This window comes from Notolepis coatsorum (assembly GCF_963971535.1).
Source record: "Notolepis coatsorum genome assembly, chromosome: 2".
Classification (NCBI taxonomy): Eukaryota; Metazoa; Chordata; class Actinopteri; order Aulopiformes; family Paralepididae; genus Notolepis; species Notolepis coatsorum.
The window spans coordinates 194081988-194108460 of NC_140166.1; the positions used below are offsets into that span (position 1 = coordinate 194081988).

General features: G+C 43.7%; 1 protein-coding gene across 1 annotated transcript in view; it reads right to left on the reverse strand.

Moving 5' to 3' along the window:
* Positions 1 to 26473, reverse strand: part of LOC311224053 (myosin IXB) — a 159137-nt gene that overhangs the window by 19660 nt on the left and 113004 nt on the right. Inside the window, 19 exon segments of the mRNA XM_084308861.1 lie at positions 378 to 1634; positions 1907 to 2067; positions 2246 to 2395; positions 3634 to 3756; positions 4040 to 4150; positions 5217 to 5297; positions 5397 to 5519; positions 5836 to 5875; positions 7065 to 7178; positions 11545 to 11620; positions 13943 to 14138; positions 14353 to 14494; positions 14859 to 14980; positions 15605 to 15739; positions 16078 to 16194; positions 16657 to 16746; positions 18863 to 18992; positions 20604 to 20704; positions 23176 to 23275. Coding sequence (XP_084164987.1) covers positions 378 to 1634; positions 1907 to 2067; positions 2246 to 2395; positions 3634 to 3756; positions 4040 to 4150; positions 5217 to 5297; positions 5397 to 5519; positions 5836 to 5875; positions 7065 to 7178; positions 11545 to 11620; positions 13943 to 14138; positions 14353 to 14494; positions 14859 to 14980; positions 15605 to 15739; positions 16078 to 16194; positions 16657 to 16746; positions 18863 to 18992; positions 20604 to 20704; positions 23176 to 23275 — 3369 coding nt within the window.

The following is a 26473-nucleotide window of genomic DNA, read 5'->3' on the forward strand; positions in this document are numbered from 1 at the left end:
TGTACATGTATGCAGCGAAGTGCATTTATGTGTGGATAATGTATATGTATGTATATATAGTATGTATTTAGACTTGATATATATATGATATATATATTCACAATCACCAAGTAGTAGAGAAGGGGTAGGATTAAATACATTTATACTTGTTATATGTTAAGTTAATATCGTTTATTTGTTTGAACTACTTTGGTTTGTTGTTGCTTTTTAATATTATTTATATGTATGTCTTTACATTTTTCACATGTTCAAAATAAAGATTTAATTAAATAATTCAATTAAATTCTCCCTTTAATTGAAACAAACATTTTCCACTCACAAAGACAACAGTATTGAGAGTCTAATAATAAGAGTGTAATCAGAACGAGATGACATACTCTGTGTGGGTCTTCCTCCGAGGAGGGCTGGTCTCCTCTGACCGCACTCTCGCACTCCTCCTTTCCTTCCACTTGTCTGGTTTCTCCTTCACCCCCCCATGACGCCGCTGCAGGCTGGCAGTCCCGGCGGCCTCCCCGTGGCCATTCCTCTCCGACATAGAGTCAGAGGGATGCAGGGATAAAGTAGTGGGACGAACAGGTGCAGAAGATAAAGGAGCAGGAGGAGGAGGAGGAGGGGGAGAAGAGGTTTTAGCCTCCTTCTTCTTCTCTCCTTTGTCCTCCCTCATCTTCCAGGCCACAAAGGTGTACTGATCCAGCTCCTTGCTGTCCGCCCGCTCCTTTAGCCTGGTGACCTCCTGGCCTTTGCCTTTTGACAGGGAGGTTCCATCCATGTTGTCCGTGTTGGAGGCAGAGGCGGCCCGCTCGCTCTCTCTCTGGCTGTGTTCCAGCCCTCTTCGTCTCCTCTGCTCCCTCTTCTCCTGGCTCCTGGACACCTTGTGGACTGGGGTAGGTTGTACTTTCTTCTGCTCAGGCGGGCAAGATGTGGGCGTGGTGCTGGTAGCAGCCTGGGCATCTGGTTGAGAAGATACCCCATCACCAGGGTGCTCTGACTGGGCATGCTCCAACTGTGACACCCCTGCCGCCTGGTTCTCCACATCATCCGCCTCTACTTCCTCGTCGAGTTGGGGTCCGGCCACAGCCAGGGTACCATTGGCCTCCACATCAGACCTGGGCGATGAAGGGCCACCGCCCTCTTCTTCCTCCCCCAGCCCTTCATCCTCCTCATCCAGCTCATTCTTCTTGCCCTCCTCTTCTCCTCCAGGCTGGGAGCTGGCTGTAGCCTCTCCATCCTCCTCCTGGCTTTCATCCAGAGTCTCTTCTGCTACCAGCTCCATATCTGGGTCCTCTCTGGTTTGAGGTTCCACGTCGACACAGTCAGCTTGCTTCAGTCTAGCTGCCTCCGTCACCTCTTCCTCAGCTTTCTCCCTCGCTCTCCTCTCCTCCACTTCTCGCCTGAGTCTCTCCTCCTCTTGCTCTCTCTCTTTTCTCGCTGCCTCCTCCTCAGCTTCCTTCGCTAGCCTGGCTGCCTCTTCTGCCTCCGCTCTCCTCCTGGCTTCCTCCTCTTCCTCCCTCCTCCGAGCCTCTTCCTCCTCTTCCTCCCTCCTCCGAGCCTCTTCCTCCTCTTCTGCCCTCCTCCGAGCCTCTTCTTCCTTCTCCTCTTCCTTCCTCCGTCTATCCTCACGTATAGAATGGCACCTGAAAAACCAAGTTCAAGTTTGTTTATTATTTGTCACAACAAAATACAGAATATTTTATGATGAAATGCTTGTTTCTGTATATACCATCAAATATACCAACAAAACACTTTCTGTAAGCTGAAAATGCAGTTCTCAATTTCTTGTTCATAAGTCTTTTTGTGAGACCATTAAAGAGGTCCATCTGATTGGCGGTTGTGCCACACAAGTCTTTAATGTTCAACCCCAGTAACTACACAGTCAAAGACAACATGAGTGTCTAGGTCGTCGTACCTCCTGCGTGCCGAGTGGCCTCTGACCAGGGCCTGTATCTTGGTGACACCCTGCCTGCTGCGGAGGTACTCTGCTCTCTGCTTGCAGCCCCGCCACACAGCCTGGATCAGAGTGGCTGCCCGATGCCTCTGTTCCTCTCTGCAGTATCTACGCCATGAACGCTGGGGTGAGAGGACAGACGAGAAGAGAGAAGAGGAGGATTATTAGGCAATATGATACAGGTCAGGAAAACACAGGTCGATGCTTTTGTGAGCAGTGATATATGGAATGATCATTTTGTTGGCCTGTGTGCCTTAAAGTGGAGACCGGTGTTTTTGACTATTTGGTAACTATGATTACCTGGATCAAGATGGCTGCCTGCCTCATGTCCAGGAATTCCTTCCTCTGCAGTTGGGCCCTGAACCAGCGCTGCAGGAAGATGATCTTGCGCATCACATCCTTGTGCAGAGTGTCCTGTAGCTTCTGGCGCTCCAGCTCCTTCAGGTACACCTGAGTACAAGATACAACACCAGTCAGGGAATGAGTACAAGATACAACACCAGTCAGGGAATGAGTACAAGATACAACACCAGTCAGGGAATGAGTACAAGATACAACACCAGTCAGTGAATGAGTACAAGATACAACACCAGTCAGGGAATGAGTACAAGATACAACACCAGTCAGTGAATGAGTACAAGATACAACACCAGTCAGGGAATGAGTACAAGATACAACACCAGTCAGGGAATGAGTACAAGATACAACACCAGTCAGGGAATGAGTACAAGATACAACACCAGTCAGGGAATAAGTACAAGATACAACACCAGTCAGGGAATGAGTACAAGATACAACACCAGTCAGGGAATGAGTACAAGATACAACACCAGTCAGGGAATGAGTACAAGATACAACACCAGTCAGGGAATGAGTACAAGATACAACACCAGTCAGGGAATGAGTACAAGATACAACACCAGTCAGGGAATGAGTACAAGATACCAAACCAGTCAGGGAATGAATACAAGATAGAACACCAGTCAGGGAATGAGTACAAGATACAACACCAGTCAGGGAATGAGTACTAGATACCAAACCAGTCAGGGAATGAGTACTAGATACAACACCAGTCAGGGAATGAGTACTAGATACCAAACCAGTCAGGGAATGGATAGAATGAGATATAACATAAATTATGAATTTAGTTATGGCTAAATATATCTTCCAATAACTTTCAACACCTCCAAACCTGCCAAATTTAATTTAATTTACATTCTTAGAAGATTATTGAGGATGGACCCTCATTTTCAATAATGCAGAGATAACAATAGTCAGAAAGAAATATAAATAACAAGAAATAACAAAAACAAAAGATAAATCAGACACTGGTTAATACCAATTCCTAGTTAAAACAATTATGTTAAAAAATAAGATTTAAAAGCATATATATATATATATATATATATATATATATATATATATATATATATTATCCAGTCCTGAGAACGGGTTTGATTGAAATCTAGTAGTGAAGTAATGTAAATTGTTCATTTGTTTAGGAGCGCTTTATACATCTGTAAACATGGTATATTCCGACAGTGGGGACAAAAACGATGACTGACTAATGCAGACGACCCTATCACTGAAATGCTGGGTGTCCAGTCTTTCACAATGTCAGCATCATGTTTTTTCCACAAAACCTGTCTATACGTCTCAAGAACATGAATGGGAGTTTGTTGCCCCACCTTGGTTTTGCCTATCTGGAACGTGGTGTGGTCCAGGCCCATCTTCTCAAACAGAACAGAGATGTCCTCCTTGGAGGCGGTGGTGTTTCTAGGCAGCAGAACCCTGAACTGTTCTATGAACTCCTGCGGGGACACACCAGTGTAGTCAACAGACTGACGGGTCCAGAAAACACATATGTACGTGCTAAAAATCAGCAATAAAACAAATGGACCGTATTAGGTGTAGTCCAGTAAACAGAGTGCCTTGAAGAATGTAATTAACTACAGGGCAAAAATCACCATTAAAAATAAATAGACCATATTTGGTGGGAAACTATTTTCCAAACTGTGACATGACTATGAACAAGGGCAATGCGTTACTATCACATGCAGTACTATCAGCCAAACTAGAGAGCTTGTGGAATACCTGGAAAGTGTACTTGGCTCCGTAGCCCGACCTCCTGATGCGTACAGTCTCCAGCATCCCAGTGTAGCGCAGCTGCTGCATGACCAAGGCCTCGTCCAGACACATCTCCTTCTGCTCACACATATGGAAGCATACGCCATTAGAATGACCCATACCCTCCAGTGTCACCGTGGCGATGTTCAATATGTTCTTCTGATAAATACACTTGCACCTTTTTTTGTGGACAGAAGTGACCCATCTCAAGCCCCGCTCCCTCTTTTCATGACTCTCCAATCGCAACACAAAGTTTGTTGTGATTGGAGAATTGAGAAGAGGGCGGGGCTTAAGATGGGTCAATTGCACACTATTACAATTATGTAGCCTTTTATTTTTTTTATCTCTTGTATTTATGTCTATGAAACCAGGGACGTGCACAGGACTTTAGAGGGGCAGGTGCTCAAATGCTGAAAAGGGCACTATACCCGTGTGTGTTGTAACCGAGAGCGCGAGTGCAGGAGCTCACTTATCCTTGAAAGACACTTTTATCACTGACTTAAAAGGCCCATACATCTCCATAAATGTTCAGGGGGGAGGGAATAAGTGCTTACCCTACAGACCCCAAGAAGTGCTGTATATTCTGTATTGTTTAATATAAATGCATTTTTTATTCCAATCTCGATTTGTATTTGAGATTCCCAAATCCCATCGGACTTGACTTCTTCGTGTCCCTCAATGAGTGTAATACCAGCATTCAACTGTATGCACCACAGCGGTTTCTATCATCATCATCATCACCATGCTATGCATAAAATATAGGTCCGCAGAGAGGCACGCTGAGGAGGCAGTGCAAACTGCAATGGAATATGGGGCATCTCTTTCTCTTTACCTAATATTTTGATTATATCCTGACATTTTTCAGTTGGAAGGGCAGTCTATATGCGTAACAGCAAAAACATTTAAAAAAAATAAAAAGATTTAATTTTCTTTTTTTATGAGGCTCAAAAAGGCAGGTGCTCAAGCACCCCTTGGGCTCTATGTGTGGACGTGCCTGTATGAAACTGTATGCTGTGGTCTCTTGTTGTTTGCAGACTCACTTTGAACTGCCCCCGTGAGGGACAACTAAAAAGTATTTCGATTTTGGAAACTGAATTGAAATGTAATTGTGGATGTACCAGCCAGCGGCAAGCTCTTACTCTACCTTCTCAGCATTGGAGCGGATACAGCGGATGAAGAAAGGCTCCGCTCTACCCAGTGTCGCCAGCAGCTTGGTTAGAGAGGTCTGAGGAAGACAACGGGCGGATGAGTTCCTGTTATTTTGGGATGATGCTGCTGCTGCTGCTCCGTGACGTGTGCGACAGACAGAGAGGACCTACTGTACCTGGAACTGGGCGCTGATGCTGGGCGGCTTCTTCTTCTTGTGCAGGTGGAGCAGGGACTTGGTGGTCCGGTCGTGCAGAGTCTGGCTCACGATGAACTTCAGGGACCGAGAGTCCAGCAGATTCTGCAGGGTTGGCAGTAGAATAGATTATATAAAAGAAGCAGTGAAGCCAGACCAGCACTCTCAGGTTCAAAATTTAATGGCAGCCTGAAACAAACATGTTTCGGAATTATGTATTCCTTCTTCAGTGTTATAGCTTGAAACAAATGTAATTTACTCTTCATCACCACTTTACGCGGGACATAATTGATGAAAGGAAAAGTGCAAGGTTTTTTAAAGGAATGCAAAATCATATACAGTATTATGTTTTTTTTTATGTGGTACAAGATGAGAAGCAGCAGGACACATCAATGCACAATGTTGCCGTTGTCAGGGTTACCTTGGGGATGCTCTGCTTCGGCTTGGTGTTCTTGCTCTTCCTGCAGAGGCGAGAGAAGGAAAGAGGAGAGGCGAGTTAGTGGGAGGAGAGGTAACGTGTCTCTTGAAGGCGGAGGGTAGACGATGGGGGTAGCGGATGGATACAAACGGAGCCAGGTTAGTAGTATGGTGGGTGGGTGAGTCTTCCATCATGCGCTGGCAGTCAGTAACAGCTGAAGGGTTGCACCTGGATGATGATGGGATGAAGGAATGGGTGGAGGCAGGGCAGCGAGGGAGGAGAGCTGGATGAAGAAGGGGAGGCACTAAGGTTGTTGGTGGGAGGTACAGGCGGTAGTATCCAGCCAGCCAAACAGAGCCTCCTGGACCAGTATGAAGATGAAATACCCGTTTTCTCACTCCCTTGTTTTCAGTACTAGATGACAGGCCCTAAATTAAAGTGGTTCAAAACGACTGTTGCATCAAATTGCAAACGTTGCTATGTATTGCAACATGCTGAGATGCAGCCAAGACTCAATTTGATGCTCTTGTTCTGTCCAGGTAGCCAGTGCATTCCAGTACGGTTTGTCCATGCAGCGACTAATGTATGCATTCAAACCATTACCTCTCCAGCCAACAAGTTAATCAGGCATTTATTAACGATGCCCAGTATGTTATGTTGCAATGACATCACAACTATGGCACAAACAACAGCAACAATAGAAGCTTTGCGCATGCTAATGCAGATCACACAGACTGGACCCATGACCAATGGCCTTGGGCTGCATTCTATAACTAGCAGTACTGGGCTGTTGTCCTACACTACACCTTCTAGAAATAACCTAGATTCCTCTAAAGGCTTGTATTCACAGGTGTATTCACAGTAAAACGTGGTTCCACTCTTAACAGGCTAAAAGTGAGCCTCGTTATGTGCGTCTTGTACACTTTTTTGTCTGCATTCTGAGCAGAGGGTCTGCTTTAGCCAGTAGCTAGTGCCAAACACTTGGTTAAGTGACACCCATGATTCCAGCTGATGTGTTAATACTGTAACAGTAATGGTTGCATTTGTAGCTAAGGAAAACTGATCTGTCGGGTCAGATTTTGGCTGGACTAAGTTGGGCTGGTCTAGAAGAGTTTAGGATGGTCTACATTTCAACATGGCAAGCCAAGCTGGGCTGAAACTGGTCAGACTTGACTCGACTAGACTGGCTTGTAGGGACTGGCGACGCCACGTCCGTCTGCCTGCAGACTCACTGGAGGACGTGTCGAGGGAAGCGGAGACGACCCCAGGACTGAAGCAGCTTGCGGGGGTCCTCACCATCCAGCTGTAAGTCCTTAATGGAACTGATGATCTGGGCATGCATGTCCCTGATCACACACACACACCCCACACAGGAGACAGCAGGATAAAGGAAGGAAGGAAGGGAAGGGACAGGAAGGAGGAAGGAAGGAAGGAAGGAAGGAAGGAAGGAAGGAAGGAAGGAAGGAAGGAAGGAAGGAAGGAAGGAAGGAAGGAAGGAGAAAAGAGGGTAGGGTGTGAAAGGAACACCGTTAGAATACCCCAACACCAAAGACCCCGTTTCCCAAGAGAGGAACACATGACAGCACAGTTGGGAGGTCTGATGTCCAGAGGAGCTTCAACTCACACACTGAACTGTGCTTACCCATGAATAAATAACCCAATATTGATTTAATCTCTCACTGCTCATGTTTTTATGCAAAGAAACCACTCATACGCGACAGACCACCCAACCGTACGGTTCCCCCAGTAATACAAAAAAAAAAAGAGGAGAGAGACACACTCACACACACAGAGAAAGATAGTGCATGGTGGTGTTGCGTTCTCACGCCCGTGTCCCTGCCAATGTTGTGGTGAGCAGTGAGCATGCAGAACTGAACCAGAGCTCAGTCGTGTCCGTCTCCATGCTGTGCCGCCGCTGGCTATTGGGTGTTACTGGTGAGACTGTTGGATGCGAGATAGGGGTCTGGTGTTATTGTAAACTGTAGTCTCTTGATAGGGGTCTGGTGTTATTGTAAACTGTAGTCTCTTGATAGGGGTCTGGTGTTATTGTAAACTGTAGTCCTTGATAGGGGTCTGGTGTTATTGTAAACTGTAGTCTCTTGATAGGGGTCTGGTGTTATTGTAAACTGTAGTCTCTTGATAGGGGTCTGGTGTTATTGTAAACTGTAGTCTCTTGATATGGATCTGGTGTTATTGTAAACTGTAGTCCCCCCGATAGGGACAGGTGTTACCTTGGAGACGGGGGACCCCCGATAGGGACAGGTGTTACCCTGGAGACGGGGGACCCCCCGATAGGGACAAGTGTTACCCTGGAGACGGGGGACCCCCCGATAGGGACAAGTGTTACCCTGGAGACGGGGGACCCCCGATAGGGACAAGTGTTACCCTGGAGACGGGGGACCCCCGATAGGGACAGGTGTTACCCTGGAGACGGGGGACCCCCCGATAGGGACAGGTGTTACCCTGGAGACGGGGGACCCCCCCGATAGGGACAGGTGTTACCCTGGAGACGGGGGACCCCCCGATAGGGACAGGTGTTACCCTGGAGACGGGGGACCCCCCCGATAGGGACAGGTGTTACCCTGGAGACGGGGGACCCCCCGATAGGGACAGGTGTTACCCTGGAGACGGGGGACCCCCCGATAGGGACAGGTGTTACCCTGGAGACGGGGGACCGGTGGTGAGGTTAATGCTGTGTCGTCTCCAGGGGTTCAGAGGTCATCCATGCAGCGCTGCTCTGTACTTACCCATCACTGTTTCTTAACACGGAGAAGGTCAAGCAGGACAGGGGAGGAATGGGCAATATGTATCTAAAGGAGCCAACATGAAACTGACCTCTATCTCCCAGTGTTTGCAAATCTGAAATGGACTCGTGGAATTAATAAAAGGTAACATGGAGGGATTCCATTGAGTTTATACAAGCAGGTATACAGTATATCTGTTACGCAATCCAACCCGGGAGATAAGAGGCGATGTTTTCAGATGGCTCAACACACAAAAATGCTCCCTTCCATTCAGAGAGTGCTCACATAATCTGGTGGCGGTGTCATGGAGGAGGATGCCGTCCAAGTGACGCGTCATAGTTACGCGTCATGTAGTGGCTCTTGCTCCATGACGTGCAGGTCGAGCACATTCAGCGTAAGACTCACTCCACCGAGATGCACTGCAGTGTGTCGCAGGAAGTCATTCCTACCTTTTAACTCCTCCCTCAGACACAGAGTCAATAGACTGGACCTATTCACCCCTGTCAGCATCTTCAGAACCCCATAATTTAGTTAGAATTTATAGCATTATTATTTAGTTATATATTGTTAATATATTATATATAAATTGTAGTATGATATGGAGGGGGCTTGGGATGATCACTGTACAGTCTGTCTCAATTATTGTCTTGTCATGTTGTGTTAATTTATTGTCCTGGGGTGTCTTTTTATGTATTATTATTATTATTATTATTATTATTATTATTATTATTATTATTATTATTATTATTATTATTATTATTATTATTATTATTATTATTATTATCATTGTATTGTGATATGTTTTGCTCCTCATGTTGGAAAAATAAAATAAAATAAAAAGATTTGATAAAAAAAATTGTAGTATGATGCACATATCTTTACATATTTATTTTTCTTCAAATATATTGTTGTTTACTATAGTATAAAGCACATGTTTATTTTCTTATTTTCTATTTCTCTATCCTATATATATATTGATTCTAGAATGTGAGCAACTGTAACATGACCCAATTTCCCCTCAGGGATTAAGAAAGTATTTCTGATTCTGATCATTATGTATAATTCCATTGCATGTGCGTGTCAGTAATCTGGATAACTAATCAAAGCAGGCCAGTACAAACACCTTCCTGTGTTCTACAGAAGCAATAACAACCCTGGGTAAAAGATTATCATAGCTACAGAGGGAGAGATCATCATAGCTACAGAGGGAGAGATCATCATAGCTACAGGAGAGATCATCATAGCTAGAGAGGGAGAGATCATCATAGCTAGAGGGAGAGATCATCATAGCTAGAGAGGGAGAGATCATCATAGCTAGAGAGGGAGAGATCATCATAGCTACAGAGGGAGAGATCATCATAGCTACAGAGGGAGAGATCATCATAGCTACAGGAGAGATCATCATAGCTACAGAGGGAGAGATCATCATAGCTACAGGAGAGATCATCATAGCTAGAGAGGGAGAGATCATCATAGCTAGAGAGGGAGAGATCATCATAGCTACAGAAGGAGAGATCATCATAGCTAGAGAGGGAGAGATCATCATAGCTAGAGAGGGAGAGATCATCATAGCTATAGAGGGAGAGATCATCATAGCTACAGAGGGAGAGATCATAATAGCTATAGGGAGAGATCATCATAGCTACAGAGGGAGAGATCATCATAGCTACAGAGGGAGAGATCATCATAGCTACAGAAGGAGATCATCATAGCTACAGGAGAGATCATAGCTACAGAGAACTAAAAAGGGCTTATCGACTATCATATATGCATTAAACTTCCTTTTAGAAAACTCTTTGAAAATGTATTGGCCAGAGGCCCCACAATACGATATGATCACGATACGATAAGAGTCACTGCTTTCCTAAGTCAAGCTAAGCTTTTTTTCTGTCTTTGTTTTAACCCTCCAATCACAATGGTTTCTTCCCTTGATGGAACTTGGGATCGCTCAGAATATTATTATTTTGCGGGCTGCCAGGCAAGAGGCTGGGAACTCATCATGGAGACCTGAGTCCAGTGGACTCAAGTAGAAACTATTTTCATCAACCAGGTCAGAAACTGTAAGGCAAACAAGGTCCAAACCTACTTTGATTTGTGAGCAAACTCAGAATGGGCGAACAAAACCAACATGTCAAATGCCACCCAAAAAAAACATTTCCCCTTTCTGCTCAACCTCATCCTTCTTTTACGCAGCTCTCCTGTCTCCTCCAGTCCACACTTACTTCTTACTCTCATAGCTAGCAAAGATGTCTTCGAAGGCCTCAAGAGGGCGCTCCTCTGAGTGATCAAAGTAGAAATCGAGCATAGAGGCTCGTCTGTGGAGATGGAGAGGAGAGAACCGCACATAGCTGGGTCACCGAGAGGGGAAGAACAGAACACATGGGGGTGGGGGGTGGGATGGGCAGGATGGAGTGAAGGAGGATATTATGTGTCATGGAGGATTCATTGCATTCAGTTTGACTCAAGGTACAGTACGTTGCCAAGAGGTCTCTTGACATCAGTCTAATCCTTCCTCACCTCATCCTACAGCAGAGTAGCTGCAGAGGTCTACAGTCCACCAGCCAATTAAAACATTTCCCACAAGCCCTCAGGGAATTTCCAGTTGTCACAGAAAAGATTGGCTGCAGTTTTGTTAATCTCGATTAGAATAAATAAGTGTTTTTCCTACACGGGACAAAGGTATAAGGATTACATGTGATTGTATGAACAGGACAGGTTCAGTGAAACCTGCTGCTGTTGCAGTGTGCTTCAGGGAGAAAGACATCCGTTACGTACCAGTACAATGTGACCAATGAAGCAAGGATAAGAACAGCTCCATAATCCTCTGTCCTCATACAGTATATTATAATATATATACAGTATAATACAGTACCAGCTCCTAGTCCCATTTTCCCCTCAGTCACCCAGCCAGATAGCCGTTAGTCTCCCATCACCACAGGTGTGTTTGTGTGCGTCTTTGGGTTCTTACTTGTACATGCGCTCCACTGGGGTGTTGGACCTTTGGAGCTCTCCTAAAGGTGTCCTGGAGACGGGGCGGACAACACCTACACAAGATACACACACATACACACAAATTACAATGCTGAGTCTCAAAACAAGTTTCTCATGCCTTGCATGACTATGGTAATTGTTGGTTCTGGTTTTTATCTTAATTTTATTTAATCTGGTTAATTCACATTAAAATAACCTCCTACGTCAATGGGCCACTTCTAAGAAAACCAAAATATCCGGAGGGATTGAGGCTTGCAGGGAGAACCATGAAATCTCCTAAAGCCTCATGTTTCAGGTCCTGCTGCGCTCAGTGCCCTGAAAGACTAATTACAGAGGGAAGAAATGTGAGCTGAGGTATATACTAGCTACATGGAGCTGAGGTATATACTAGCTACATGGAGCTGAGGTATATACTAGCTACATGGAGCTCTGGTATATACTAGTTACATGGAGCTGAGGTATATACTAGCTACATGGAGCTGAGGTATATACTAGCTACATGGAGCTCTGGTATATACTAGCTACATGGAGCTCTGGTATATACTAGCTACATGGAGCTCTGGTATATACTAGCTACATGGAGCTGAGGTATATACTAGCTACATGGAGCTCTGGTATATACTAGCTACATGGAGCTGAGGTATATACTAGCTACATGGAGCTGTGGTATATACTAGCTACATGGAGCTGAGGTATATACTAGCTACATGGAGCTGTGGTATATACTAGCTACATGGAGCTGAGGTATATACTAGCTACATGGAGCTGTGGTATATACTAGCTACATGGAGCTGTGGTATATACTAGCTACATGGAGCTGAGGTATATACTAGCTACATGGAGCTGAGGTATATACTAGCTACATGGAGCTGTGGTATATACTAGCTACATGGAGCTGAGGTATATACTAGCTACATGGAGCTGAGGTATATACTAGCTACATGGAGCTGTGGTATATACTAGCTACATGGAGCTGAGGTATATACTAGCTACATGGAGCTAAGGTATATACTAGCTACATGGAGCTCTGGTATATACTAGCTACATGGAGCTCTGGTATATACTAGCTACATGGAGCTCTGGTATATACTAGCTACATGGAGCTCTGGTATATACTAGCTACATGGAGCTCTGGTATATACTAGCTACATGGAGCTGAGGTATATACTAGCTACATGGAGCTGAGGTATATACTAGCTACATGGAGCTGTAGTATATACTAGCTACAGCACGTACCGATACCTGGGATTCGATACTAATGCCTAATACTTTTCTTGATACCTTATTTTGCTGAGTTATGTGTGTTTATGTGTGTGCTATGTGAGCCAATCGGAGGCTTTGCTACATTTTGCATGATTTTGGATTGTTTTTTTGATACTTGATAGTATTGAAGCAATTTGATTGATACCATAAAAGTATCAAAATTTCCCAACTTAAAGTCAAACTTTGATTGTCCGAGGGAAGCAACAGTTGCGATTGGGGGATCAAGAAAAGAGGGTGGGGTTTGAGATAGATCAATTAGCAAATCAAATCAAATGTATTTGTAAAGCCCGAAATCACAAGGTAATGTCCCCATGGGCTGGACAAGTCTTTTTTTTTTGGGTCCACTTTTTCTCCTTATTTTTCTCCCATCCCAATTTCGCATTGCCAATTCCCCCCCCCCCTGTCTTGAACGTTGCTAGACTATGCCCCCCACTGGTCGGTTGTAGTAAGGATAGAAGCCTTGCATCACATGTCCCCTCCGTTACACGAGGAGGCAGCCTGTCGCATCTTTTCACCAGACAGCGCGGACTCTCAGTGGCGAGGAGTAACGCTTGGGAGGCTCACACTGCCCCCGATACTTCCAGTCTCTGCTGTACAGGCGTCACCCAACCGACCTGTAGGAGTCGCTGTCCACAACGTCCAAATCCCCACCCATCGACTTCCACCCGCTACCTCTGCCAATTGAGATAGTATGACGACTGGCCCAAGCCGATGGCAATGCTGACACCGGGATTCGAGACCGGAGTCTCTTGCATTGGTGACGAGCGCAATCTCCGCTACGCCACCCAGCCGCCCCTGGAGCCTGGACAAGTCTCCTTTAAACAAGTCAAGAATCATCACAATAAATCAAGAACAAAAACCCACCATGAAATCCAAAATAAATGTAAAATAAATAAATGCAACACTCCCAGACATACCCCAGTGAAGGTAAGGAAAAACTCACAAAAAACCTAGCAATAGGAAAAAAGCACCACGTGGAGAGAAACCTTAGAAGGGCCGTTCAAGGGGGGGATCCCCCTACTTGGATGTCGGTGATAATAGTGTTGCTATGGATAATCGATGGGTAACAAACGACTCTCACTCCTACGGACTATGACAAGCTGATGACGTACCTGTGGTCTTGGTGGCCCAGCGGCGGCCAGCTTCGTTGAAGGCAGCCAAGCCCCTCACGGTGGCCCGTAGGATGCCCCAGCGGAACATAGCCACCGGGTCCATGCCGATGAGCTGGCGCACATACGCACGGTCGCTGCTCCGCAACAGTGCCACGATGTCCGGACGCATGTGGTCTGTGTTCTTCTCTCGGAAATCCTGACGAGTTGGAAGACGAATGGGAGGGGATTATAAAAACAACAACAAACCAGGTTCCATTTGAAAAATCCAAAATCATTCAAAGAATTGACTGACAACATCTCATAGATTCACAGATCCCATTACTTTGTTTACAGTCAAAAGCGCATGACGCCTCCTTAGTTCCTCCTCTACATGTATTGTGTGAAGTGATGTGTGAAGCATGCATCCTCACCTTGATCAGGTACTTGACCTTCCCAGCAAAGTGCTGGATGACGAAGGCAGGCTCCATGACTGGAGTGGAGACAAAGTACTTGTTGCCCTGGTGCTGCTGCTTGAACTTGGCCAGTAGGGTTTTATCGGTGGCATGAGGAAAACTGGAGCAAAGATGAACAGAGAGAAAAGCAGGTTCAGAGATCGGAGAGATGGAACAGAGGGGAGAAGTGAGAGCGCCAGAGCCGAGTCCATTAAAGGAGCGCTTTGCTCGAGGCTGAAGTTGATCTTGATGAATAAAATACCAACAAAGAGATTTCTGAACAAGTGCTTCACAGGAAGGGTGGAGCGGGTGGAAGATCAATCCGACGTCGCAGCTTGGAGGCGATCGAGCGAACGCATGTTTGCACAAACCCAACCGAACTACCGCACAGTGTGAAATGGTTATAGAGGTGATCCGTCCAAACACCTCATAACAGAGAAAGAAGAAATACTGGTGTAAACCGTGAAAGTGGGCACGGTTCTTACTTGCTTTCCTCGTCCAGCAGGTACAGCAGGCCAGTGGGCTTCTTGCTAATGAGGTGGATACAGCCCACGTTGTCCGTGTAGTCAATGTTGTGCCAGGTGATACCCTCCGCCTGGTACTCCTCCTGGACAGGACACAACGCAGCAGTGACATCAGCATCAGCACACATCACATCAAACCACCATGCTGTATCGAGGCTGGGCAATAAATCTAAAATGTATCAATACCGACATGATGAATCTCATACTGACCCATATCGGTATATTAGGCAAATGCATTCCTCCAGTGCATTGCTCATTTTATGCCCCTTTAATTAATGAATGTACACCAACCAAATCACATGTTGACATACAAACATTACAAACGTGTCGACAGCGGGTCAACATGATGGAGAACGTGGTATTTGTGTGCAGACACTAAAAAAAATTATCATCATTGAATTTATCGTTACAGAGGTAAATATGATCATATATCGTGATATGGATTTCAGGTCATACCACCTAACTCTATGCTGTACAGATATTCTAGTAGTGTTTGTTTGATATGGTTTAATACAGAGTACTGACAACATCCATTACTTTTACGGAACAGTATAGACTTGGACCATCCGTTTTGGGTCATCCGTATATTCACTTCTTCTCCATTTTGGGGATCCAACATACTTCTATGTGCCATAAATGCAGAAAATCTGGTATTGCTTTGAATCATGACATGTTAAACAATGTGGGGGCAGAGAGAGAAGGCTCACCTGCTCCAGTTTGAAGATGTGCTGGTTGAAGTAATACTGTAGCTGTTCATTTGCATAGTTGATACAGAACTGCTCAAAGCTGTTTGTCTCAAAGTCTTCAAAACCAAATATATCCAAGACACCAATGGATAAGCACTGGAAAAACAAAAACAAAATAGAGGCATAGAAAAAAGAAAAAAAAACTAATAAGGAACAATCACAGGAGAAATGTAGGGCAATAATTACCTCAGACTAATATAGGACTTAACTAACCATCTACAGACTAATATAGGACTTATCTAGCCATATACAGAATAATATAGGACTTATCTAGCCATATACTGACTAATCTGGGCTTATCTAACCATCTCCAGAGTAATATAGGAGTTATCTAACCATCTACAGACTAATATACTGTAGGACGTATCTAACCATCTACAGGTTGATATGGGTATGGGTGTATGTGTATATATATGCATTGGTGTGTGGCTCACAGGGACAGATTCCTCCATGTCTTTCTTATTGAGCAGTGCGTGATTGATGCGCAGGACGATCCAGTCGAACAGGGCACTGTAAAGAGACTTAGCCATGGAGTCTCTAGCTGTGATAGCCTGAGAGAGAGAGAGAGATAGATAGATAGAGAGAGAGAGATAGAGAGAGAGAGAGAGAGAGAGAGGTTACAGTATGTATATTATGTCACTTACTAGGACTGAGAGAATGACCTAATAGGTACAGTACTTGATCAAACCTGAAGGACATTGAGTAATGTACCCCTATGTAAAAAAAAATTATAAACCCAGTTCAGAAATTGAGCATCTAGAATATAACGGGGGGCAAAATAGGAGAAAAGAAAAGAGAAAAGAATAGGGAAAGACAAAGAGACAGTTGAACAGGAAAAACAGATAAAAACCAATAAATATGGAGGGTGGAGAGAGAGAGAGCGAGAGCAAGAGAGAGAGCGAAAGAGCGAGAGAGAGCGAGAGAGAGAGAGAGAGAGAGAGAGAGAGACAGACGTCAAGCCAGCAATTAGTCTGCAGTACATCACTGTAATTGTAATGACGGAGTGCGTCTACCTCACTGTGGCTGTAGGGAAGGATCAGCTTGTCATTGACTGTCACTGTTTTCCTCTTCGTCAACGCCTCCACCAGCAACTCCTCTTTCACCTGAACCACATGTTGATACAAACAGTCACATACTGCACAGAGCCTGTCAGACACAGACAGACAGACACATACTGCACAGAGCCTGTCAGACACAGACAGTCACATACTGCACAGAGCCGGTTAGACACAGACAGTCACATACTGCACAGAGCCTGTCAGACACAGACAGTCACATACTGCACAGAGCCTGTCAGACACAGACAGTCACATACTGCACAGAGCCTGTTAGACACAGACAGACACATACTGCACAGAGCCTGTTAGACACAGACAGACACATACTGCACAGAGCCTGTTAGACACAGACAGACAGACACATACTGCACAGAGCCTGTTAGACACAGACAGACACATACTGCACAGAGCCTGTTAGACACAGACAGACAGACACATACTGCACAGAGCCTGTTAGACACAGACAGACACATACTGCACAGAGCCTGTTAGACACAGACAGACACATACTGCACAGAGCCTGTCAGACACAGACAGACAGACAGACAGACAGACAGACAGACAGACAGACAGACAGACAGACAGACAGACAGACAGACAGACAGACAGACAGACACATACTGCACAGAGCCTGTCAGACACAGACAGACAGACACATACTGCACAGAGCCTGTTAGAGACAGACAGACACATACTGCACAGAGCCTGTCAGACACAGACAGACCGACACATACTGCACAGAGCCTGTTAGAGACAGACAGACACATACTGCACAGAGCCGGTTAGACACAGACAGACAGACACATACTGCACAGAGCCTGTCAGACACAGACAGAAAGACACATACTGCACAGAGCCGGTTAGACACAGACAGACACATACTGCACAGAGCCGGTTAGACACAGACAGACACATACTGCACAGAGCCTGTCAGACACAGACAGACACATACTGCACAGAGCCGGTTAGACACAGACAGACACATACTGCACAGAGCCGGTTAGACACAGAAAGACACATACTGCACAGAGCCTGTCAGACACAGACAGACACATACTGCACAGAGTCAGTCAGACACAGACAAAAACAGTCACATACTGTACAGAGCCCGTCAGACACAGACGCCCACGAATACCTCATACTTATGCTTTACAACATTTTGGAAACCACTTTTGACTTCTTAAAATGGTCAGATGCACACTTAATTCGTTTTTATTTACCCAGGGTAGGTTTGCTGAGCACAGATGCTCTTTTCCAGCAACGCCCTACTTCACACTCCAAACAAGTTACATGCCCAGTAAAACCACAGTTTGACACTGTTGGCCACTGAGCAACTCCTGGAGCAGTTGGGGGGTAAAGTGTCTTGCTCAAGGGCACTTCAGTGGTTGGAGGGCACTTCTCCATCCCAGATTTTTCCTGCCAATCCGGGGGATAGAACCGGCGACCTTCCGGTCACAACCGGATATGAACCGATTAAAAAACAATCCGTTTCGACAATGTTGACTGCAAACAAGTCATTGATAAGCGACGGGCAGATTAGACACATAGCCATAATTTAAAACATAGATTATGCGTTTTGAATGCTATCATTGAAGTGGGTGGCGGCATTCAAGGGGGTAAAAAGGAAAACATGGCCGGCACTGAAAGTGTTAAAGTTCAAAACATTGTGAAAACGTTTTATTCTGAACCAACAAGCAGCTGTTTTTTTTTTTTTTTAAACGTTCTGGAAATTACTAGGGTGTTATGGTTGTCTGTGTGTATACCGTAAATAGTTGTTCAATATGTACTCTCCACATCATGTAGGCCAACTCCATATCAGAGTATGAATAAATCAATGCAGTAACTTTAGTTTATTTAGTTAATAGTTATACTATTAAATTAATACATTTTAGGAAATGTGTTTGAACGTTTCAACACGGTAAGCAGTGAAGAAAGATTCATATCAACAGCAACTCTCAGCTCGTACCTGCCTCGCTGACAATGTTGGTTGCATCTTCAATTGCAACACAATAAACATTCCTATGATGAATATGTAAAGTGACTGGCAACTTTTGCAAACCACTAAAACTAAAACGTTTCCAAAACAGTGTGTACCTATGACAAACAGACAAGATTAAGACCATTTTATGAGAAGAAATACATGCACAAATATACACATTACCTTGAGCAGGTCAGAGAGGGTAGCGAGGACCTCTGGGGGTCCCACGTCCAGCCCCTCATCTCGGCCCGTGGACTTCCTCCTGTAGGTCACGTTGCCCAGGTACAGGATGGCCGACAGCACGGAGAAGATCCTGCAGCACACAGGGAGGCAGTTACTAATCTGCCACTTGTCATCGGTCATTTCCATGTCATACAGTCGTAATCGTAACTAGGGCTGCACGATTTTGGGAAATAATCTAATTGCGATTTTTCTGACAGATATTGCAATTGCGATTAAATTTGCAATTATAATTATTCTTTTTTTAAGCAGCCCCACAGAGATTTATTATAAAATGCGGCTTGCATCTGGCCTACGCGGTGGGTCTGTTCTCTAACCATAACCAACTTTGAAAGAGTCGCCAAGCTTAACCAGTGATAAAACTAGGCGTTAGCTAGCTAGCAGGCTGTTAGAGGCAGAAATAGGCGTAACGGGATTGGCGCAGCGAGAAACGTCAGTGGCCAATCAGATCGCGGAACCAGAACGCGGAACTGCAACTCCGTTGGTAAAAGACTACACGCGTTCGGGACACCGAGACTGAACATTTTTCTTTTTACCTGGGAATCGATAACGGTACCTAATGGTACCTTTTTTTCTGTACTTTACTCTCTCTCTCTGAAGTCTAAACTTCACAACACACAATCTAAAACCCCTTACCTCCCTCTCCCAAACCGTTTCTACAACAATAACAACAACAACAACTTGCAAAGGAGATCTTGTATCTCAATGGGAATTCCTGGTTAAATAAAAAAAAATATATATAATTTGCGTTTATAAATTTTTTTGCGATTTGCTAATTGCATCATTTAAAATCGAGATTTCGATTTAAAATCGATTAATCGTTCAGCCCTAATCGTAACATAACATGCAGAGGTCATTAAGTACATGCTGTTCAATTCATATGGTCTTTTGTAGCTGCTATTTGACTTGAAAGACAATTACATGGTTCTCTACGTGTGATTTAGAGTCGGCTGTTACAAAGTGTATTTTAACTGAATGTATTGTATACAGATTGCATCTGTAGAGGACGGCGCTTCCATTTCAGGCCATCCAAATGTAGGTTTTGTAAACACCTTTATTCTAGCCACTCAATAGTATTTTTGGCCGTGTGACTCACAAAGTGTAAGTAAAGCGGACATGTACGGGTAGCCTACGCATTGTCCAACTAACACCTCTCCCGAAGGCTACCCGTACATGTCTGCTTCCATTCATTGTGCTAAGCTAGGCTAACATGCAGCCATATAGCTTTCTACTGAACGCACAGAGAGGAAACTGGTATCCATCTTCTTGTCTCTCTCTGGAGAAGACGGTAAGCTAATTTCCCAAAATGTTGGTGTGTTGAGAAACTTGTTAGTGTACAGCGTTTGGGAGATTCACATATAACCCATCTGGATTTTAATTTTGTTGATGGTCTTCCCGTCACCAAGAAATAACGAGTGGAAAGAAATTCTCAGAGGAAAACTACTCTCTCAATTGGTATAGTGCATTTGGTTTACTTTCACTTTGTGAGTCCCACGGCCAAAAAGACTATCGAGTGGCTAGAATATAAACACCCAACAGAAAGGTGTTTACAAAACCTACATTTGGCTGGCTTCTCTGGAGAAGACGATCAGCTAATTTCCCCAAATGTTGGCGTGTTCTTTTAAAGGAGAGCGTTATAATATTATGCGTCTCTCTCCTGTATCTACTGTACAGGTCCACTCACTGTCTCTTGGTGGTGGGGAGGAAGCCCACCATCTCCATGGCCTGCTGTAGCCTCTCAAAGTCATGACGCAGGTCCTCCTCATCTTCTATCTGGAAGTTCTGCTGCAGGAAGAGAGTGAGGGGGACACAGAGGGGCGGAAAGCCAGTAGACAGGGGCGAGTGGAGTAAAACAAAAAGAGAGAAAAGGTTGAAGAAAAGGGACAGAGGGGAGAATATCAAAAGAGAATGGGAGAGCAAGAGATAGTCAAGGAGAAAGGGTAAGATGAGAGAAAAACAGAGAGGGATAGATGTAAGGGGGGGGAGGAAGGAGGAGGATGAAAAGAAAGATTGGATGAGGGGGGGAGGAAGAGGGGATACAAAGAATGCCTCATTAGCATGCAGTGCACATATGGGCAGGAGGCATGGAGCTGGGAGCATGTGCACCCTATTCAACAGCATGACAGCCATCCTGAATACCGGGGCCGCTCACAATGAATCCCCAAGGTTACCTTGAAGGCTATTTAACAGATTCATAAAACACAGGCGCTCTTCGATATATATACAATGTGAAGAATCAATATAAGAAATTCAATATATGGAAATTCACATCAGTCCTGTATTTTCACGGACGTGGCTGGACAGTCTCTCAGGTTCTACAGAACTGAATTTAAATGAGTTTACAGTACCATGCTGGGCCCCGCTGGCAGTGTTAGTGTGCCATGCTCTACCAACCGAGACATACAGGACCACGTCAAGTGCAGCGGGCAGGCCCACATCTTCACTATTTACATTAAACGTGTGGGTGGACTATAAACTGGTATGTGTAACACCATTAGGGCTGCAACTAACGATTATTTTGGTAGTCGATTAATCTGTCGATAATTTTTTCGATTAGTCGGCTAATCTAACGATTATTTCTGTCGATTATTTTTCCGATTAGTCGACTAATCTAACGATTATTTCTGTCACACCCTCCATCTCTGCTTCCTGTGGGCGCGGCTCCTTTTCCGGGCTCTTAGCAGACTTCTTAGCTTAACATAACAGACCGACAGTAAGTTTGGGGGAACTAATGGGATAACTGGGGTTGCAACAAAAGTGCAACTAGGGCTAAAAACACAATGAAATAAAATAATAATAATAATAATAATAATAATAATAATAATAATAATAATAATAATAATAATAATAATAATAATAATAATAATAATAATAATAATAATAATAAATAATATATCCTTCTTAGCAGACTTCTTAGCTTAACATCCCAGGGAACTAATGGGATAACTGGGGATGTTGTTTGCTCCTGACAAGAGTCTCAAAGTCTGGGGTGATGGTAGACAAAGCAACTCTGAAGTCATGCTCAATGTTCAATCTGTTCCTCTGCTTTGTCTTCAGCTGGACCAGAGCTGAGAAGCCACTTTCACAAAGATAGGTAGTGCAAAAAAAATAAGTATAAAATTCTTTTTAAAACGATTTGGAGTCTTGTTTATTTTCGTGATGCATCAGTTTTTTAGCCACTGTAATACCAGCTAAAACCAATCTCTTTTGTTGTATAGGTACTGCATATTCAAAAACATCATTCAGCAGTAATATAGAGGGGTGTACAGGTATATTCAGAATTAAGAGATTTGATAATTGCTGGGTCACTTCTTCCCAGAATATCTTAACTGGTGGGCAGTCCCAATACATGTGCATAAATGTCCCCTCGTCCCCATTTGTACATAAGGAGCATTTGGAGTCTTGTTTAAGACCCATTCTGTTCAGTCTTATAGGAGACATACTTGACTGAACAGAATGGGTCTTAAACAAGACTCCAAATGCTCATTATGTACAAATGGGGACAAGGGGACATTTATGCACATGTACTGGGACTGCCCACCAGTTAAGATATTCTGGAAAGAAGTGACCCAGCAATTATCAAATCTCTTAACTCTGAATATACCTGTACACCCCTCTGTATTACTGCTGAATGATGTTTTTGAGTGTGCAGTACATCCACAGCTAAAGAGATTGGTTTTATCGGGTATCACAGTGGCTAAAAAGCTGATAGCATCACGATGGTTTCAACCGGAAAAAATTTGCCGGAAGGTCTGGATTCTTACATATCTCGATGTGATTTATCAAGAAATATCTACAGCAAGAATTTTGGGTCTCAAATCTCAATGAATCCAAAATGACAATGTGGTTAGAAGTGGTGGAGAGAATAAAAGCTAGCATATAATGGTAGTGTCTGGTTAGGAGCGAGGGATAATGGATGGATTATCCAATGGGGGGTCCGGGAGGGGGGGTACGAGCTAGAGCATGTGTGTAGGGTATTAGATAGCAGGTATTAGGGGTATATCCTGTATAAGACATTTAACTAAATGGTGATTTCATTGGATGTGCACTGTTAATTAATGCTTGTATATCTTATCGTGTGTTGTCATGTTGGTTTATATGTTTGTTTAAAAAAAGAATAAAAAAATTAAATAATTTTTTATTTATTTTTTTAATCACAGCGCATCGACGCAAAAATTCTGCGTCGCCGATTATGTCGACTAATCGTTGCAGCCCTAAACACCATTAGAGTTTCTTCTTCACATTATTTCCAGTACCTGCTTGAGGTAGAGGTAGTCTTCAGGCTGCAGCAGCTTAAACTCCTTCCGCTCCTCCTCCGACGCTCCAACCAACAGGTAGTAAAACACGTGGTAGTTCCTAAAACACACAACACACACGCACAAAAAACATGATGCATGCTCACAAGTACATTGCTTATGAAGAAAATAGAGAATCGAGATTCTATCTTCTAACATTACAAATCGATTCACAAATTCCAAAAATCTCATCTAATGCGAATAAGGGATGAAAGTTGACGAGTGAAAACCAGAAGTGAATCACACTTCAGAATGAACGGCTGTGGATGAGGGAATGGATTTGAGAGCTTTTTTTTGTCGCAGGTTATACCTCTATGCTGGAATATTGGAATATGGAATCTTGCAACCACTACAGAAAACATTTTGTACACAAGTTCAAGTTCAACTCAAGTTCAGACCTGTGTTACTCTATTTCATTAGCACTAAAAGTGATTTTCCTAAAAGTATAAAGCTAAGCTTTGCAAAAAAAGTTAAAAAATTGCCACTTTTTTGGGTGCCTGTTAACATGTTCTGTGCCAACCCCGAGATTTCTCGGGTTATCTCGCCAGCGGTTGACCGCCAAAACCAGAGGTTTCTCGGGTTTTCACCGTTTTTTCTTTTATTCGATTTTTTTAATTCTATGCAGTCTCACGGACCTGAGTGTATCATTGGGACTCATTCTGAGACGCCGAGAGTGCAATACCGGCCGAATCCTGCTAGGCAGTATCGCCTACCCTTTGAAACCTTATTTCACACTGTGTGTTACATCGTATATGGTCCGGGCGGAGAATTTAGACCAAGCCAAGTAAATCGCTTCATCCGAGCACTTTGAAACGCGCTCAGCACACTCCATGCATATTTTGTGCCAGTTCATGTCAGGGACCCGATGGACATCAATACTGGAAATCGCGATCAGACAATTGGAATATTCTTTTTGGGATACCCCCTAGTAAAGGTAAGGACTATATGACATCAATCCTACTTTGATCCAAGAATGATTTCACATTGATCGCAACGATCAACGTATGTACTATTAAATAAAGATACCGTTGCTTACGATCAGAGCATCAAAAATATTCACCACGGGATAACACGTGTAATTCTTTTTTACATGTTGGACGAGGGATAGTTATTGTCAAATGAGCCATAGTATTGTCTCCATAGCTATAATATAGAATATAGATATAGCCCTGCAAACACTGCGACGCACAGTGAAAATGCCTATATTTTAAAACATGGCGCATTTACTACAGGATGAGGATAATAGCTGGCGCTCAAAGTGTTAACAAAGTGCCACGGAGTTTGCCCGTCTCAACCACTCTCTGCCACCACTCTAAGCCTATGGAGATGTTCACCTTCTTTGCAGGGCTATAACTTTTTAAATTGTATTGCTAAATTGACATTACTATGGCCCATTCAACATCGATTATCTATCGTTCAGGATGTAGGAACGTTATACTTTTTCATTCATAGATTCATACGAAAATACCGATATAAATATGTTTTTATCGTTTTCTGCAGTAATTCCTAGAACGTGAGTTATAGGCATAAACGCATATATAGATTATCAACTGCCATTTGTTGCCGATACACGCTATATTAAAAATGTCAACTGTACATGATCCTAAACGTTATGACTGATCATGCGCGGATGAACGGGGGGGGGGGGGGCGGGGGGGGGGTCGTTTATAATTCCGTGATCGTCAGTAAATGCTTTATGCAGTATGGGTGATATATTGATCAGAGCAGTTTGCATTAATAATAATAAACAAACACGCTAAAAGTATCGTTACTGTCCTGTTACCGTTCGCCGATGAGACTGGAGGAAAAAGATCCCACTTATTTGACGGTGATCTACTAGATCCATTTCCGGTTTGTATAATAATAATAAACGCCCAAATCATATCGCTTATTGAGTTATGGCAGCAATCCATATACACGGATGTGTGTCTAGAGTCCCGCAACAATATGTGAGTGCCGGACGCATTTTCCAGATGCACGGAGATCACCAGAGATCCATTTCCGGTTGTAACTCGCCGATCATCCACCAGGCGGCAGTATTGAAGCGTTGCAGAGTTGTGCAGGCTCCCACTGTATCAGCCGAGGCTGGGTGAGGGAATTATGAATACCACGGCGAAAAGAAAAAAATATGATATCAATAACGTCGTACGCCGTGGTTTGGCAGAATTAGCACAACCTTGAAACACGTTGTACGACGTTATTGGCGCCAGATGTGTTAAAGAGGTTAAAACGTTGTAATACCTATTCAGGCCTTCAATTCAGAATTATGCATTTAATACTTTATAATACCTTGCAGATACCCCATTTCTGTCTTGTGATTTTGTTTAAACTTTCTCATGATCTTAGAACTATAAATTCAGCTATGAAGGAAGCACACTAAATCCTAGATTGCCCAGTTTATCCAAGTAGAAAGTAATATGCAAGAGACAATATACAAGCTTTGTAACATTCAAGAATCGAATCTATCGAATTGACCAGATATTCGTGATGCATTTTAAGTTGATTGAAATCATTAAGTTTCCCAAAGAGTCCAACCCCTAATATTTTAATGAGTCTCCTCAGCCATTCTCCTAAATATTCACAACAGGAGGGTGAGTTTAAAGGGAGCATCTCTCCATAGTTGATTTGTTCCTTCTTTCAATGTATTGTACAGCAAATTAAAATGATATAAATGGAAATAAATTTTTTTGTAATCGTTATTCATTTGATGGCGACTTATGATATTGTAATAAGTGATCTATAACAAGAACACATGGAAATATATTTCATTCCTTCATTCCGAATTACTGAATTCTGAATGAACCTTGCATGGAAGTGTCCCCAGCGCTGATTAACTAGTGTGTTCTAGACTAACCTCTTAGAATGCACCGTCCCACATATGGGACGTTTTTCGGGCCTTTTGCAACCGGCACTTTGGCGATCCCTAGTGGCTCGGGTGTGCATATTTTGTAATACAATATATATATCGAATTGAAGGCTTATTTGTTGCCTGTCGATAGCGAATCCGACAAAATCCGTTCAGCGGTTCTCGAGTTACATGCCGGTATTTGAGGCTTGTGCAAAGTACACGGTATTGCGCAAAATACCACTCCTGACTCAGGCTGCAGTAGTTCCGTCAATCTAGATCCGATCTCGAAAATGATTGTGGATCATTGTAGCCAATGAGTGTGGCTTCCAATGATACCCCACGTGGGGATGTATGAATCAGGGATCTAGGTGACAAACTAAATTCTTTAACAGGAAGAGAAAAACAGCCAAA